Source organism: Ovis aries, chromosome 3 (assembly GCF_016772045.2).
Source record: "Ovis aries strain OAR_USU_Benz2616 breed Rambouillet chromosome 3, ARS-UI_Ramb_v3.0, whole genome shotgun sequence".
Lineage (NCBI taxonomy): Eukaryota > Metazoa > Chordata > Mammalia > Artiodactyla > Bovidae > Ovis > Ovis aries.
Genome location: NC_056056.1, coordinates 78,147,189 through 78,159,982, shown reverse-complemented (window position 1 = coordinate 78,159,982; position 12,794 = coordinate 78,147,189). Strand labels below are relative to the sequence as shown.

Genomic DNA, 12,794 nt, shown 5'->3' with positions numbered 1-12,794 from the left:
TAGAGGATATTTAAAAGAAGAAAATAGAGCTTAGATAAGCATATTGACATTTCAAAGAAAATAGAGCTTAGATAAGCATACTGGGACATTTCAAAGCTAGGAGGCATTTTGAGTTTGACTTTTATGGTGAGTAAAAGGATTTTGAGCAAATGAATATGAAGGGATTGCTGTGTGCCCTGCTTTGCAACAGGTACCTTGAGGGATATGAGAGGAAAATGTGACGCACATAAAAATATTAGGAGGTGGGGGGAATGCATGTTCCAGGAAGTGCTGCGGGGACTGGGAAAGGAGGGTGAGCTGGAGGGAGGCTGGAGGCCGGGAGACTCAAGAGCGAGCTGGAACCTGAAACCTGGGTTCTTGGACACTGCATCGAGACAGCGTGTCCCCCCAGGAACAGTTTGTCTCCCAGGTTCTTGTCACACTCATGGGGCCAGGACCCCGGCTTGTGGTCACTCTGCTGCCTATGTGTCCTTGCTGTCATGCCAGGCACAGATGAAGAGGTGGTCTGGGACCAGCACGGTGACTATAGCCCCATGCCCCGGCCTGTAAGACCAGGGAGTTTTCTCTGCACTTTAGAACAAAGTCATCTGTTATCTCCTCATAATCAGATGAAGACAGAAGCAGAAATCACTGGCTTCTCTGAAAGCTTGTGTTTATGATTTCAGTTCAGTGAGGGCTCTGAAAGAACTCCGCCAGCCAGACAGGAAGCAAGCATGCAGGCAGCCTGCCCCTGTCCGCACTGGAGTCCAAACATGGCCACAGCTGGCTGAGGCTCCAGCCCCCCACGGCCTCAGGGTGATTTGACAGACAGGTCCACCAGCTTCGCCTCTTAGATGGAATTTCTCAGAAGACTCTAGAGTGACCTATAACTCTGTCTCCATAAGCACTGCCTCACTCTCCCACTGCAGATGCCAGAAGTGTGCCCTCCCCCAGGTCAGCCCTAGACTTCTCAGATCTAAGACCTGACTTCTGAAGGAAGCCAAAGGGAAGAGGAGTGTTGTTTTCCCCTGACACCAATAGCGGGGGTTAGGGACATACCCACAAAATCTCCAAACTTCTCTTAGCCTATCTGTCTCAATGGGATTTGCCCAAACCCTGGTTTGTTCCATTTCTGTCTCATACCAGCAACTGAAGAACTTTAGTGGCCCAGGCTGACTGCAGATGGCAGAAGACACCCTATTAACCAGGCTGCCATGGGCTAGGGCACCCTGCTCTGGGCTTTTTGTGAGTCAGTCCTCAGCCTTCTCTAAACAAAAATACCTATTGGCCCAAGAGTGCCTCAGGTCCAGATCACTTCAGTGGCTTTAGATAAGGTGGTAGCAAGAGACACACACTCAATCTTTTTTCTCGGTTATTTATTGAGCACTCACTATGTGCCAGGCAGTGCCCAGCCTGGGGATGGAACATTGAGTTCAACCTGGTCCCTGCCCCCAGGAGCTCACAGATTAATCACAAAAGGAGGTGGACACCCCGGGTGGCAAGTGCTGTGATAAAAGTTAGAGGAGATGACAGGACCCCAAGAAGAGACCTGGAGAGACAGAGAAGTTTTCCTGAAGGCAGGATATCTAAGCCAAGATGGAAAAGGTGAGCAGAAGTCAGCTAGGTAACGAGGACATGGGGCAGAACTCAAAGAGGGGAGAGGGTGCTCCAGGCAGAGGATTGGCTGATCAAAGGCTCAGCTGTAGGAAGAAGCCAGTGCATCCAAAGAACCTCATGGTTCCATAGGGCCTAGGAGATAAAGCTGGATAAGTGGGCAGGGACCAGATCCCAAAGGGCCTTAGGAGTGATTAAGAAACTGGTGCTTTTTCTGAGAGCAGTAGGGCACCGTTGGAAGAATCTCAGTGGCTAGAGGAAGACCAGGATGTCCAGGCAGGCCCTGGCTCAGCACTAGTTCAGAATTTGAAAGCACACAGAGAAGTGTGAGCTCAGGCCCTGCATGCCAAAGCTCATGGCGCCCATGGGCTGAGCTGGAGATCCAGCCAAGCTGAGCGTGAGGTATGCCCAACGCACATGGTGCTAAAACTAAGAGGGTGGGAGCTCACATTTATTGGGTGCCCACTATGTGTCAGGATTTGCACTGAGGCGCTGCACATCTGGCATCTAACTCAGTCCTCAAGGCTATCGTAGGGCTCCTGGGACCACCCCCATTTGACAGATGAAAAGACCAAGGCTAAAAGAGGTTTCCTTCACAGTGTCATCCAACCAGCAAGGGGACGGTACCAAGACGGGAGGTCAGCCAGTGCTCTTTCTCCTCCTCCATGCGGTGTCTGCTCCATGTGGGTCAGAGGGTGTGGGAAGGGCTTCTTGGAGGAGACAAGGTATGAAGAGTTAGAAGGCTGTTCCCTGTGTCCCAGTGTCACCTCTCAGGCTGTGTGGTGGGGGCTGAGTCAGGTGTGTAGGCATGAAGGGAGGCAAAGGGGATGACTGAAGATCCAGGTAAACAGGGACTTTGTCCATCAGAACCTTGGACGTGAGTCCCGTACCTGCTGTTCAAGGGAAACAGCCGCTTTCCAATGAGTGAAACCAGTGAGTAAAGGATATAGTCCCCAGTCCTCTAAACGTGAGGATGTGAGGCTGCCTACATGCTATTAACATGGGGTGGGTTTCCTCAGAGATACTTGCTCTAGAAAACCTCCCAAGCCTCTAAGGTTAATTAATAGTCAGGAACTGTCAGTTGTACGAATGGAAATGAATAACTGACAAGGATCTAAGATGTCTCCAAGGGGAAAAAGGCCTGGACCAGGTAGCATAAGGGGTGCATGAGCTAAGTAGGTTCTTCTATAGAGTTCTTGAAGAATGGCACCCTCGCTTGCATGCCACCAATGATTCTGGGACCCCTGGAAAGCCCAGAGCTGAGCTTGATTGCTCCCCAAGCCAGCTCATCATGCACCTGGAAAAAGATGTCCCTAGCTGTGTTGACTGAGCCTGGTTCCCTGGTAGGCAGTCAGCAAGTTGGGACATTCAGACATGCTATGAAACCTAGCTCCATCACTATGCTCAGTTGACCTCAGGAAATGAAACCAGTTTCCATGACTAGTGGACTCAAATGATTAAAAGGTAAAGCACAAAAAGTTAAAGAGGGGAGTCAATGCCAAAGCCTTTACAAATTTCCCGAGGTTCCCTTTACACCAGCCCCCATCCCCCATTAATGACCAGTGCAGAGGAGGCTGGAAGGAGGGGGTCCTGCCCCTGAAAGGTCCTGGATATAGCCCACCATCAGTGGTGCTCAAACTGAGTTTCCCTTCTGCCCTATTCTCTGCCAGTCTTCTTCACCAACTCCCTCTCCTCCTGCCCCCACTGGGATGATACTTGGTGCTTCCCATGCTGCCGTCGCCTTCTTCCCCATCCTGCTCCTTCCCCAGCACCATGGGCCACATGCTGTTACCCCTCTTTAATCAAAGTGAACCCCTCACTCCTGTGAGAGAGAACTTCAGGAGAGGAGTCTTCACACCCTCTCCCCAGGCAGCTACCCTCCCGTGCCCCACATGCATCACTGTGGAGATGGACTTTGTGGTTCCCCTCTGAAGTCTCTCTCCATGCAGGGCCCACCTTTTCCTTTTGCTCTGTGCACACTAGAGGTGGAGAACGTGTCCTCTTTGGCCTGGAGCCTGCTCTCTTGTAGGAATGGCTGAGCCACTCCTCAGTTTTCTCACCTCAGGGGCGGCACACACCCCCTTCTGCTGCGAGTACTGTTTCCATCCCTGCAGCTTTCCTCTGTCCCCTTTCTGTCCGCACCCCACCCCCCCCACCCGCCACAAGGTCTCTGAGCCCTACTGAGCTCTGGTGGCTTGAGGCCGGAGAGAAGGTGCCAAGCAGGATGGATGGGGGCTGCAGTATGGGAAAGATTAGCTCATCTCTTCTGCGTGGTGTCTGTCTGATTTGGACCTTAATCTGGGACAGTTTGAAAACAGACTCCCCTGTCAAGTTCACTTCACTGTGTACCACTCTCTCCCTGATCCACAGCCCTCTCCCACCATGCTGGCTTACTAGCAAGCCTTTCTGGCTTTACTTCAGCCTAGTAGCTTGACCTAAAGGTCTCCTGGTTGCATTTGAGCCTGGCCATGTCTTCTCATGTCTCCAGTGTCCAGCTCTCCAAATATTCTGCACCATGAGACGCATCACGCTGAGAGCTGAACTTGAGTCTTGCCTCACTCTGAACACAGTTGGGTGACTCTGGGCAAGTGATCAAACGTCTGTGAGCCACAGTTTCCACATCTGTAAAATCAGGATAATAACACCTGCCTGTTCCAAGGATCAATAAGCAAACGAACATGAAGATGCTCTGTAAAGTGGCACTTCCCAAACCACGTTCTGCAGAACTTTGCTCCCAGGACAGATATTGAGAGAATATTTAGGAAAAAAAAAAAAAAAGGACTTCCTTGGCAGTCCACGGTTAAGACTTCATCTTCCAATACAGGGGGTGTGGATTCGACCCCTGGTCTGGGAGCCAGGATCCCACATGCCTCATGGCCAAAAAACCAAAACATAAAACAAAAATGATACGGTAACAAATTCAATAAAGACTTTAAAAATGGTCCACAGCAAAAAAAGAATCTAAGAGAATCTTTAAATAAAACAGTCCACATATATATATATATATATATATATATATATATTTTTTTTTTTTTAAGGAAAAAAAAAAGTTTTATGTCATTCTGAGGAAGACTGGCCTGAATCAAATCAGCCGGTTTTCTTGACTGCAGGGTGTCCCACATCCTTTCATTTGCTGACATGCATGGTGACTCTCCCAGAGCAGAGTGCAAAATATAGCTTTGTCTCAAGACTACTTTCTCACACAGACTATCACTAACCTTTTAGGTAACTGATTTCCATAGAACATAGTATATGTTAATATTTATTCTACAAATAATAATGGTCACCACAAGAGTTATTCCATCATCCAGGGCGCTAATCCTGGATAATGCCGATTACTCAGTGTCTGAAAAAATATTGCCGGAACCCCTTCAGCCATCTCAGTGTTGTGCTGTGGATGCAGGGGAGGAGGAACTTGGTACTGCAGGTCTCTCAGTTGGACTCCACCCTTATTTCCCGCCATCCCCACACTGCACTCTGTCACAAGCAGCCTGACCAACCCATTGTCCTGTATACACATCTTTCGTGTTCCCAGTCTCCTGCCTTTTCCCATCTTCCTCTCTGCCAAGGTGCCTTCTTCCCATCTCTACAACATGATGGTAATTCATTCTCCAAGTCTCAGCCAGGTCCCACTATTCTGTGAAAGTTTTCCTCACCCATTGCAGTGTGTGCTAGAAAGGAATACTGACCCCAGCCCAGCAGGGAGCCCCCAAAGGCAGAGAGAATTATTCTTACTTCCTGATTTTCTCCAAAACCCAGAGTTTGTTTGATCACTGCCCTCTCCCCCCAACCCCACACACAGACCATAAGCACAATTTTGGCAACTTGAACTTCCAACTAGGTATGGGTCCTTCTACCCTAGAGAGTCAGTGGTGGGCTTGCTGATGTATTCATTTATTCAGTAGATGCTTAGTTTAGTGGACTGCTAGGAACCCAGGGTTGAGTCAGACAAGGATTCTGCCTTTAAGGAGCTCATGGACAGGACAGAAGCATTAACAATTCACTGCAAGTCAGTGTCTTGAGTGTAATGATAGAAATAATGTGGGAGCACAAAATAGGATTCAGGATGATAGCAGGTGAGGATCAAGGCAGGCTTCCCAGAAGATGGTCCCAACCCCCACTCCATGCATCCCCCTACGTATAGAGAAGATGTCATCTAGAAAAGACATGGTAAGGTGATGGGGGTGGTGATGCTTACCTTTATGGAAGAAAGACCACTGGAGAGCTCATAGGAGGGCAATTCATGTTCATTCCCTGGATCACAGGAAGGGAGGACTCAGTGGAGCCAGAGGGTTGGGGCAGATGCTGAAAGGGAAAATGTCCGAACATGCACACACACACAGTCTATGGGAATCCCACTTCCTTGCTTTTCCATCATACCTCTCACCCCTTCTTCCTTCTCACTTGACCTCATTCTTCCTTTCCAAGTCCTCCGTCACCTCGCGGTCCTGGGGCCATTCATTGTTACCTCATTGAAACAGCTCAATGTCTGCTCTCAGTAGCTAGAGGTCTGCTTTGGCAAGAGGCTGGTCAGCGCAATGCCCACTCCCTGTGGGGGGGCCTTGGGGAGGAAGGTCAGCCTAGAATCAGTGCTTTCTCTTATCTCCCCACAGAAAACCAAAAGAGACGTCAATAATTTTGACCAAGACTTTACCCGGGAAGAGCCAGTACTCACACTCGTGGACGAAGCGATTGTGAAGCAGATCAACCAGGAGGAATTCAAAGGCTTCTCCTACTTTGGTGAAGACCTGATGCCCTGAGCAACCGCTCCCAGTGAAGTTTGGTGATGCTGCAAGCAAGGGCGCCGGGAAGACTCCTATTTTCCCATCAGATGGTCTTGAACTACTTCTCCCCGGAGCCCAGTCCCTTGTCCACCCTCTATTTATTGCATTCCCTCACCCCGGGGCCAGCTCCTCCCCACTTCCACCTGATGACCAGAAGGCACTCTTGATTCTCGTCTCACCAGTACTGCAGAATTGTGCAGGCTCAGCAGTTCACTGGACCACTGCTGAGTTTGGTCTGTTGGCAAGCCTGGCTTTGCTCCTTGGGGGCTTCGGTAAGGAAGGAACTTCAGGTCTTTTACTGCAAAGAAAAGAAGGAAAGAAAAAAGCAAGCAAGACTCGGGCTCTGTTTTTGAACATCGAGTCCTGACAATTCTTGCTTCTCCTCACTCCAGTCCCCCACCCACCACCTGCCACCCTCTGCCATTCTATCCAGAAGAGAAGAGACTGGTGCTTCTTCAGCCCAAGGGTGAGCACCCTCTAGGCGTGCCCAGGAAGGAGTGAGGTCGGAAGACACCCTGATCGGCTCCCTGTGTTGGTTTGCTCTGGAATGGCTCATCGTCATTTGCTTTGGTTTTAGATTTGGGGCATGCCGAAGTTGTATAAGCATGTATCTTGTGGAAGAAATCGCTCTCCATAGAAAAAGAAATTTGATTTGAACTCTATTAACATTTCAAAAATAGATTATCAAATTTGCTTTCTAATTGGCCAAAAGAAATAAATTCCAGTGTTAATAAAGGTAGATATTAAAGGGCTAATATACAATGAGAAAATCATCATCCATGGTGTATGCTCTTAATGCTTTCATGGCACCTGGGGGCTCTGAATTGAGAGAAAAGGAAACTAGTAGAGCTCTTTGTTGTTCAAGTTCTGCCTGAACTCCATGGCTACCCTGAAGAGTGGTCAAGACCCTGGGTTCTAGCAAAACTCAGCTCCCAGATTCTCTCTCCAGTTTCATCCTGAATCCCCAGCATCAACTCTATTTATTTTCTGCAGCAGTGTGTGATTTTTGCGCACTTCTACCAAATGATAGTACTACTGTGTTGTGGTTTTTAAACATTAAACGTGTAAAGTTAAATATAAAATATCTGCTTTTGGAACAAGCAGCCTGAGGCTAAACATGGGTTATGTAGAGGGTGTCAGGAGATTGAAGAGCGACTTATTGGAACACTGACAGGGTGGCAAGATGTTCTGAGCGTTGTTTCCGTGTGACATGCAAGGGCCATTCCTGTGGCCACGTTCGATGGGTGTGATGTTACCTCCCGCAGATACGCTACCAGTGTTACGTTCTCTGATTTCCAAGGGTTCTCTGTGGCTTCGTGTGTTATGTGTCCCGGAGGTCATTGGATTATCTATTTCACTGAACTGACTTAGCAGGGAATGGAATCCATTCCAACGATTGCACGTGGATTTCCCAGCTGCCCCTAAATATCTATACTTGTGAGTGGCAAAGTGGCACTAATGAAGCTTTTTGCCTTTTGTACATTTGAGATTTTTTGTATATAGTGTTTGCTGCAAGGCCTGTGGAATTAATTCATTGAATTTAGAGGTATCAACTGCTGCATGTTCAGGCATATTATAAACTTTAGTCTATGAAAGAATAATTATAATAATGTCCAGGTGCAATACTCTGTAAGCGTATTGGTTCAAGTTACCGAGAGATAAGGTGTGTTTCCTTCTTTCTCTCTTTTTCTGGGAGGCCGGGGGGTGGGAGGAGGGGTGTTCTTCATATTGTTTATTTCATGTTGGTTTATTTTAAAAGATGTAAACATGTATTAAGCGATATTAAATCTCACATATAGTTCTCCTGTGCTCTATTATGTCCTGATAGAGATGGGGAAGAGAAAGGAATGTTCTGGATGGTTGTTTCAAAGTCTGTACAGTGACTAGCTCAAGCCCGTACAGAGCTGGTGTCCGTATTTGCATCTGGCTGGTCGTGGCCTTGGCGACTAGTGATGACATTCACTTCTCTTTTGTTTTGATTTTTGAAAAAACTCAGGTGTAATTATTATCTGTTCTTGTTATAATTTCAAATATTATGCTATATCAACTTGTGTGTTCAGCATACCAGTGAAGAGATGAAGAACAGTAGATTAATTTAATTTATCTTCGGTAACTTGACATAGTAAGGGGAGACTCTCTTCCGGAGTTGAGGACAAGCACAGAAACATCTTCATGGTGGCGTCATCTCATTTTTTAGGAAAACATGACGATACTGCCCATCTTACTCACGAGTCCCTACTGCTCTCTGCTTTCTTCTCTGCTTCCTTCACCCTGATGATCGAACGACCAAGCAAGCTCTTAAACTGTCATGCCGAACGGGCTTGTCCAAAATATTCCCATGTCAGCAGGCATTGTGCCCTTCCTGCAGAACAACTGGCATTTTTGTTGGAAGACAAATAATAATACATTCTACCCAGCAGCTCCAAGCAGTCACTCAAGCAGGTTGCCTGGCTCAGAGATGCCCCCTTCCAGCCCCCAGAGCTGGGCTGACTGGGATGCCTCCTGCTTGAAAGCTGATCAAGTTCTCACACAGGCAGACTCAAATCCTATTTAGTCTATAGAATAGAGCTTGTATGTTCCTTGAATATTCATTGTTTCATTTCGGTTTTCACAAGAGTTTGGAAGCAGACATACTATTACATTTCTGCTAGTTCCTTCTAATCTTTCCAACTAGCTTGCTCACTCTTTTTTATTTTTTTGAGACAAAAAAATGAGGGGAGTGTAAAAAAAAATGCCAAAAAAATATATGAAGGATAGCTGTTCTCCTGTGTTCTCTCATTATGGACTTTGTGAAGTGGAAATAATTTTTTTTTCCTCCAAAGGTGAAAAAAAAATGCATTCTTACATTAAAAAAAAAGAAGGCTAAAAATTACCTCTTTTTAAATTATGTGCAAAGTAATTCTGGCTAAATATAAAATGTATTCAACTTTAGGGATTTTTTTTTGTATTGTGATGCTTTATTTGTACATTTTTTTCTTTTCGGGATGTAATTTTAATCTCTTGCCATTCATTAGTGTTATTTCATTGTAAACATTATTGTGCCAAATGTACTGTATTCAAAAGGATGTGAATGTGTATTGTTTCAGAACCTAATAAATACAATGACGTTAAATCTTATTTCTGGGTCCTATTGAGCATTTTATCTCCTGGGCTCCAATTTATCTCCTTGGTGAATGACAAGGTGGCACTAATGAAGCTTATTGCCTTTTGGACATTAGAGATTCCAAATTCCCAAACCTAGACAAGGCTTCCACTTTTCTCTTATCCTTGGAAGATGCACAAAGATGCAAATGACCGTATGTGCATCCTCCCCTTGCCCACCCCTGTCTGGCCTCTGCATTTCAGGGACTGCCCACCAGAAGCATGGAGGGGCCCTGAGCACACTGGATGGGCCCTGGGCTGCCTGGGCGTGAAGCTGCCTTGGAGTGCTGGGAGATAGCCAAGCAACACTGAAAGCACTTCATTTTCAGCTTTCTAGAGAAGAAAAGACTGGATCTTCTTGCCACCCATTCAGGCCTCTTCAAGACTCAGTTTTTGACCAGCTGCTCAGAACTTTAGGCCTTAGGAATCCAAGAAGCTCCTACGAGGCTGGAAACTTCCCATGACTTAGGTATATTATCCTGAAGGTACTCACCTCTCAGTCCCTTCCCCCTCCCCGACCAGCAATCTCATCTGCCTACTGAAGATGTAAGCATGGACCTCCAGACCCACTCCAAGAGGAAGGTTGTTCAGTTCAGTTGCTCAGTCATGTCCGACTCTTTGCAACCCTATGGACTGCAGCATGCCAGGCTTCCCTACCCATTACTAACTCTCAGAGTTTACTCAAACTCATGTCTATTGAGTCAGTGATTCTACCCAACCATCTCATCTTCTGTTGTCCCTTCTCCTCCTGCCTTCAATCTTTCCCAGAATTGGGGTCTTTTCTGATGAGTCAGTTCTTCCCATCAGGTGGCCAAAGTACTGGAGTTTCAGCTTCAGCATCAGTCCTTCTTATGAATATTCAGGACTGATTTCCTTTAGAATGGACTGGTTGGATCTCCTTGCAGTCCAAGGGGCTCTCAAAAGTCTTCTCCAACACCACAGTTCAAAAGCATCAATTCTTCAGCACCCAGCTTTCTTCACAGTCCAACTCTCACGTCCATACATGACTACTGGAAAAACCATAGCTTTAACTAGACGGACCTTCGTTGGCAAAGTAATGTCTCTGCTTTTTAATATACTGTCTAGGTTGGTCATAACTTTTCTTCCAAGGAGCAAGCCAAGCAAGGAGAAGGTTGTATTTATCACCATTTTCCTCTCTGATTCAGACAGCTGTTTCTAGGTAAATGACCATCCTAGGAGAAACAAGCTTCCCACCAGCATGTCTGAGTTTAAATAAAAAGAAAATCGAATTAAAAGATGTTGTTCTTAGAAGGTCAGAAGACATCTCCAAACATTTTACTGAATGAAATATGACCAGTCTACACATCCCTTGCCTAGTGGTCCAGAAGAGACAGCTCCAGAGTCCTGGAGATGAGGAAGTTCGTTCTCCCCAAATCCATGTGCTCGATAAATCACCTTGAAGCTATAAAAAAGGTCAATTGCTGATCAGAGTACTTGGTTTAGAACCTCTTTCCTCAACTCCAACTATGTTCTAGAAGAGGAAGTCAAGCAATGCCATGCCTATTCCAGGAAAACCATGGCCACTGGTCCCTGGCAAGAGCTAGGTGGCTCCAGAGCGGCTTTAAGAAAGCCTATCTGTGTGGCTTTGCCCCTGAACTGAGAAAGAACAGGTCTAACAGATTTCTCGCAGAGGAAATCTATGGGAAGACTAGTCCTTCTCTATTTCCATGGACCTGAGTACAGTCCAGTGTTTGAATTACCAGGAGCCTGAAGATCTCCATGCAATAAAATTACTAAACCACAAAGCACGTGTTGTCATAGTGCTTACAGTAGCAGAGAGATGGAGTGGGAAAACAGGACAGAAGCCACATCATGAAGTCGGGTTTTCAGTTTAAAGTTCTTTAGCCTAGATAATGATATGACTTGGATGGTATGGACCTGAAGGATGAGGAGCTGTCCTAATCAGGAATACACCCTCTAGGGACCAGCTGATTGGATAAATAGGCAGTGTTTATTTAGAAGGTACTACAAGTGCTTCTTTACTATGGACAGAGGAGCCTGGCAAGCTACAGTCCATGGAGTCACAAGAGTTGAACAGGACTTAGCAACTAAACCACCACCACCAGAAGTGCTTCAGCTCTTTTTCATCTCCCACCAACTCCTGGGGGTTTCGTTGTTAGCATAAAGAATTCTAGAAAAAGATTCTCAAGGAAACCAGTAGCTTATTAATTAGCATAAAGGGTGTCAGAAAGATGACATCAGTGGTGTTTGAGATAAGTACATTGGTAAATATATTTTAAGACAAATATCCATTTTTTTTTTTAAATCAGGATATAAGAAACTAGAGGGTCTTTAGTTTCCTTAGTGGTTAGGGAAATGCAAATTTAAATCAAACTGAAATACCACTTCACACCCACCAGAAAGACTAACCTAAAAAGGCAGACTTATCAAGTGTTACTAAGGATGTGGAGCAACTGGAGCTTTTAGTGTCTCAGATTTGAGTATAAAGTGGTACAACTACCTTGAAAAACTTTGGCTGTATCTACTGAAGCAACCTTGGCTTCACAGAAAATTTACCAGCTGGATAAATAAATTGTGGAATTTTACATTAACACAGTAGAACACTAGATATACATGAGAATGAATGATTTACAACTACAGACAACAACCTAGAGGAACCTCACAACATAGTGTTGGGTTTGAGAAGTCAGGGCTGGTGCAGACTGTGATTCCAGTTACATAAAGTACAAAATAGTCTGTGCTGCTAGAAGCCAAGCTAGTGGTTGCCCTTAGGGGAGGAGAGGCAAGGACTAGGAGGCAGCATGAAAGGGCTTCTGGAGAGATGGTTTCATTTTTGTTTTCATTTTTGTTTTATTTATTTAATTGGAGTATAGTTGCTTTCCAATTTTGTGTTGGTTTCTGCTGTACAGCGAAGTGAATCAGCTTTATGTATACATATATCGCCTCCCTCTTGGACCTCCCTCCTACCCACCAACCCCCTCCATCATCCTACCCCTCTAGATGATCAGAGAGCTGAGCTCCCTGAGCTGGGCAACAGGTTCCCACTATCTGCTGCACACTTGGTAGTGTATATAAGTCAGTCCCAGTCTCCCATTTCATCCCATCCCCTCTTCCTTGTCCCCCGTGTCCATATGTCTGCCTCTCTATTCCTACCCTGCAAATCGGTTCATCTGTACCATTTTTCTAGATTCCATATATCTGCATCAATATGTGATGTTTCTCTCTTTCTGACTCCTTCACTCTGTATGACTGTCTCTAGATACATCCACATCCCTACAAATGGCACAGTTCTGT

At 46.0% G+C, this 12,794-nt stretch overlaps 1 protein-coding gene across 8 annotated transcripts in view; it reads left to right on the top strand.

The window, feature by feature from the left end:
• Window positions 1-9,494, top strand: part of PRKCE (protein kinase C epsilon) — a 545,410-nt gene extending 535,916 nt beyond the window's left edge. For all 8 annotated transcript variants that reach the window (XM_042246226.1, XM_060412211.1, XM_004005978.5 and 5 more), the window contains one exon: window positions 6,207-9,494. In XM_042246226.1, the coding sequence (XP_042102160.1) occupies window positions 6,207-6,353 (147 nt within the window). In that variant the 3' untranslated portion in view covers window positions 6,354-9,494. The remainder of the gene's footprint in view (window positions 1-6,206) is intronic.
• Window positions 9,495-12,794: the final 3,300 nt, after the last annotated feature.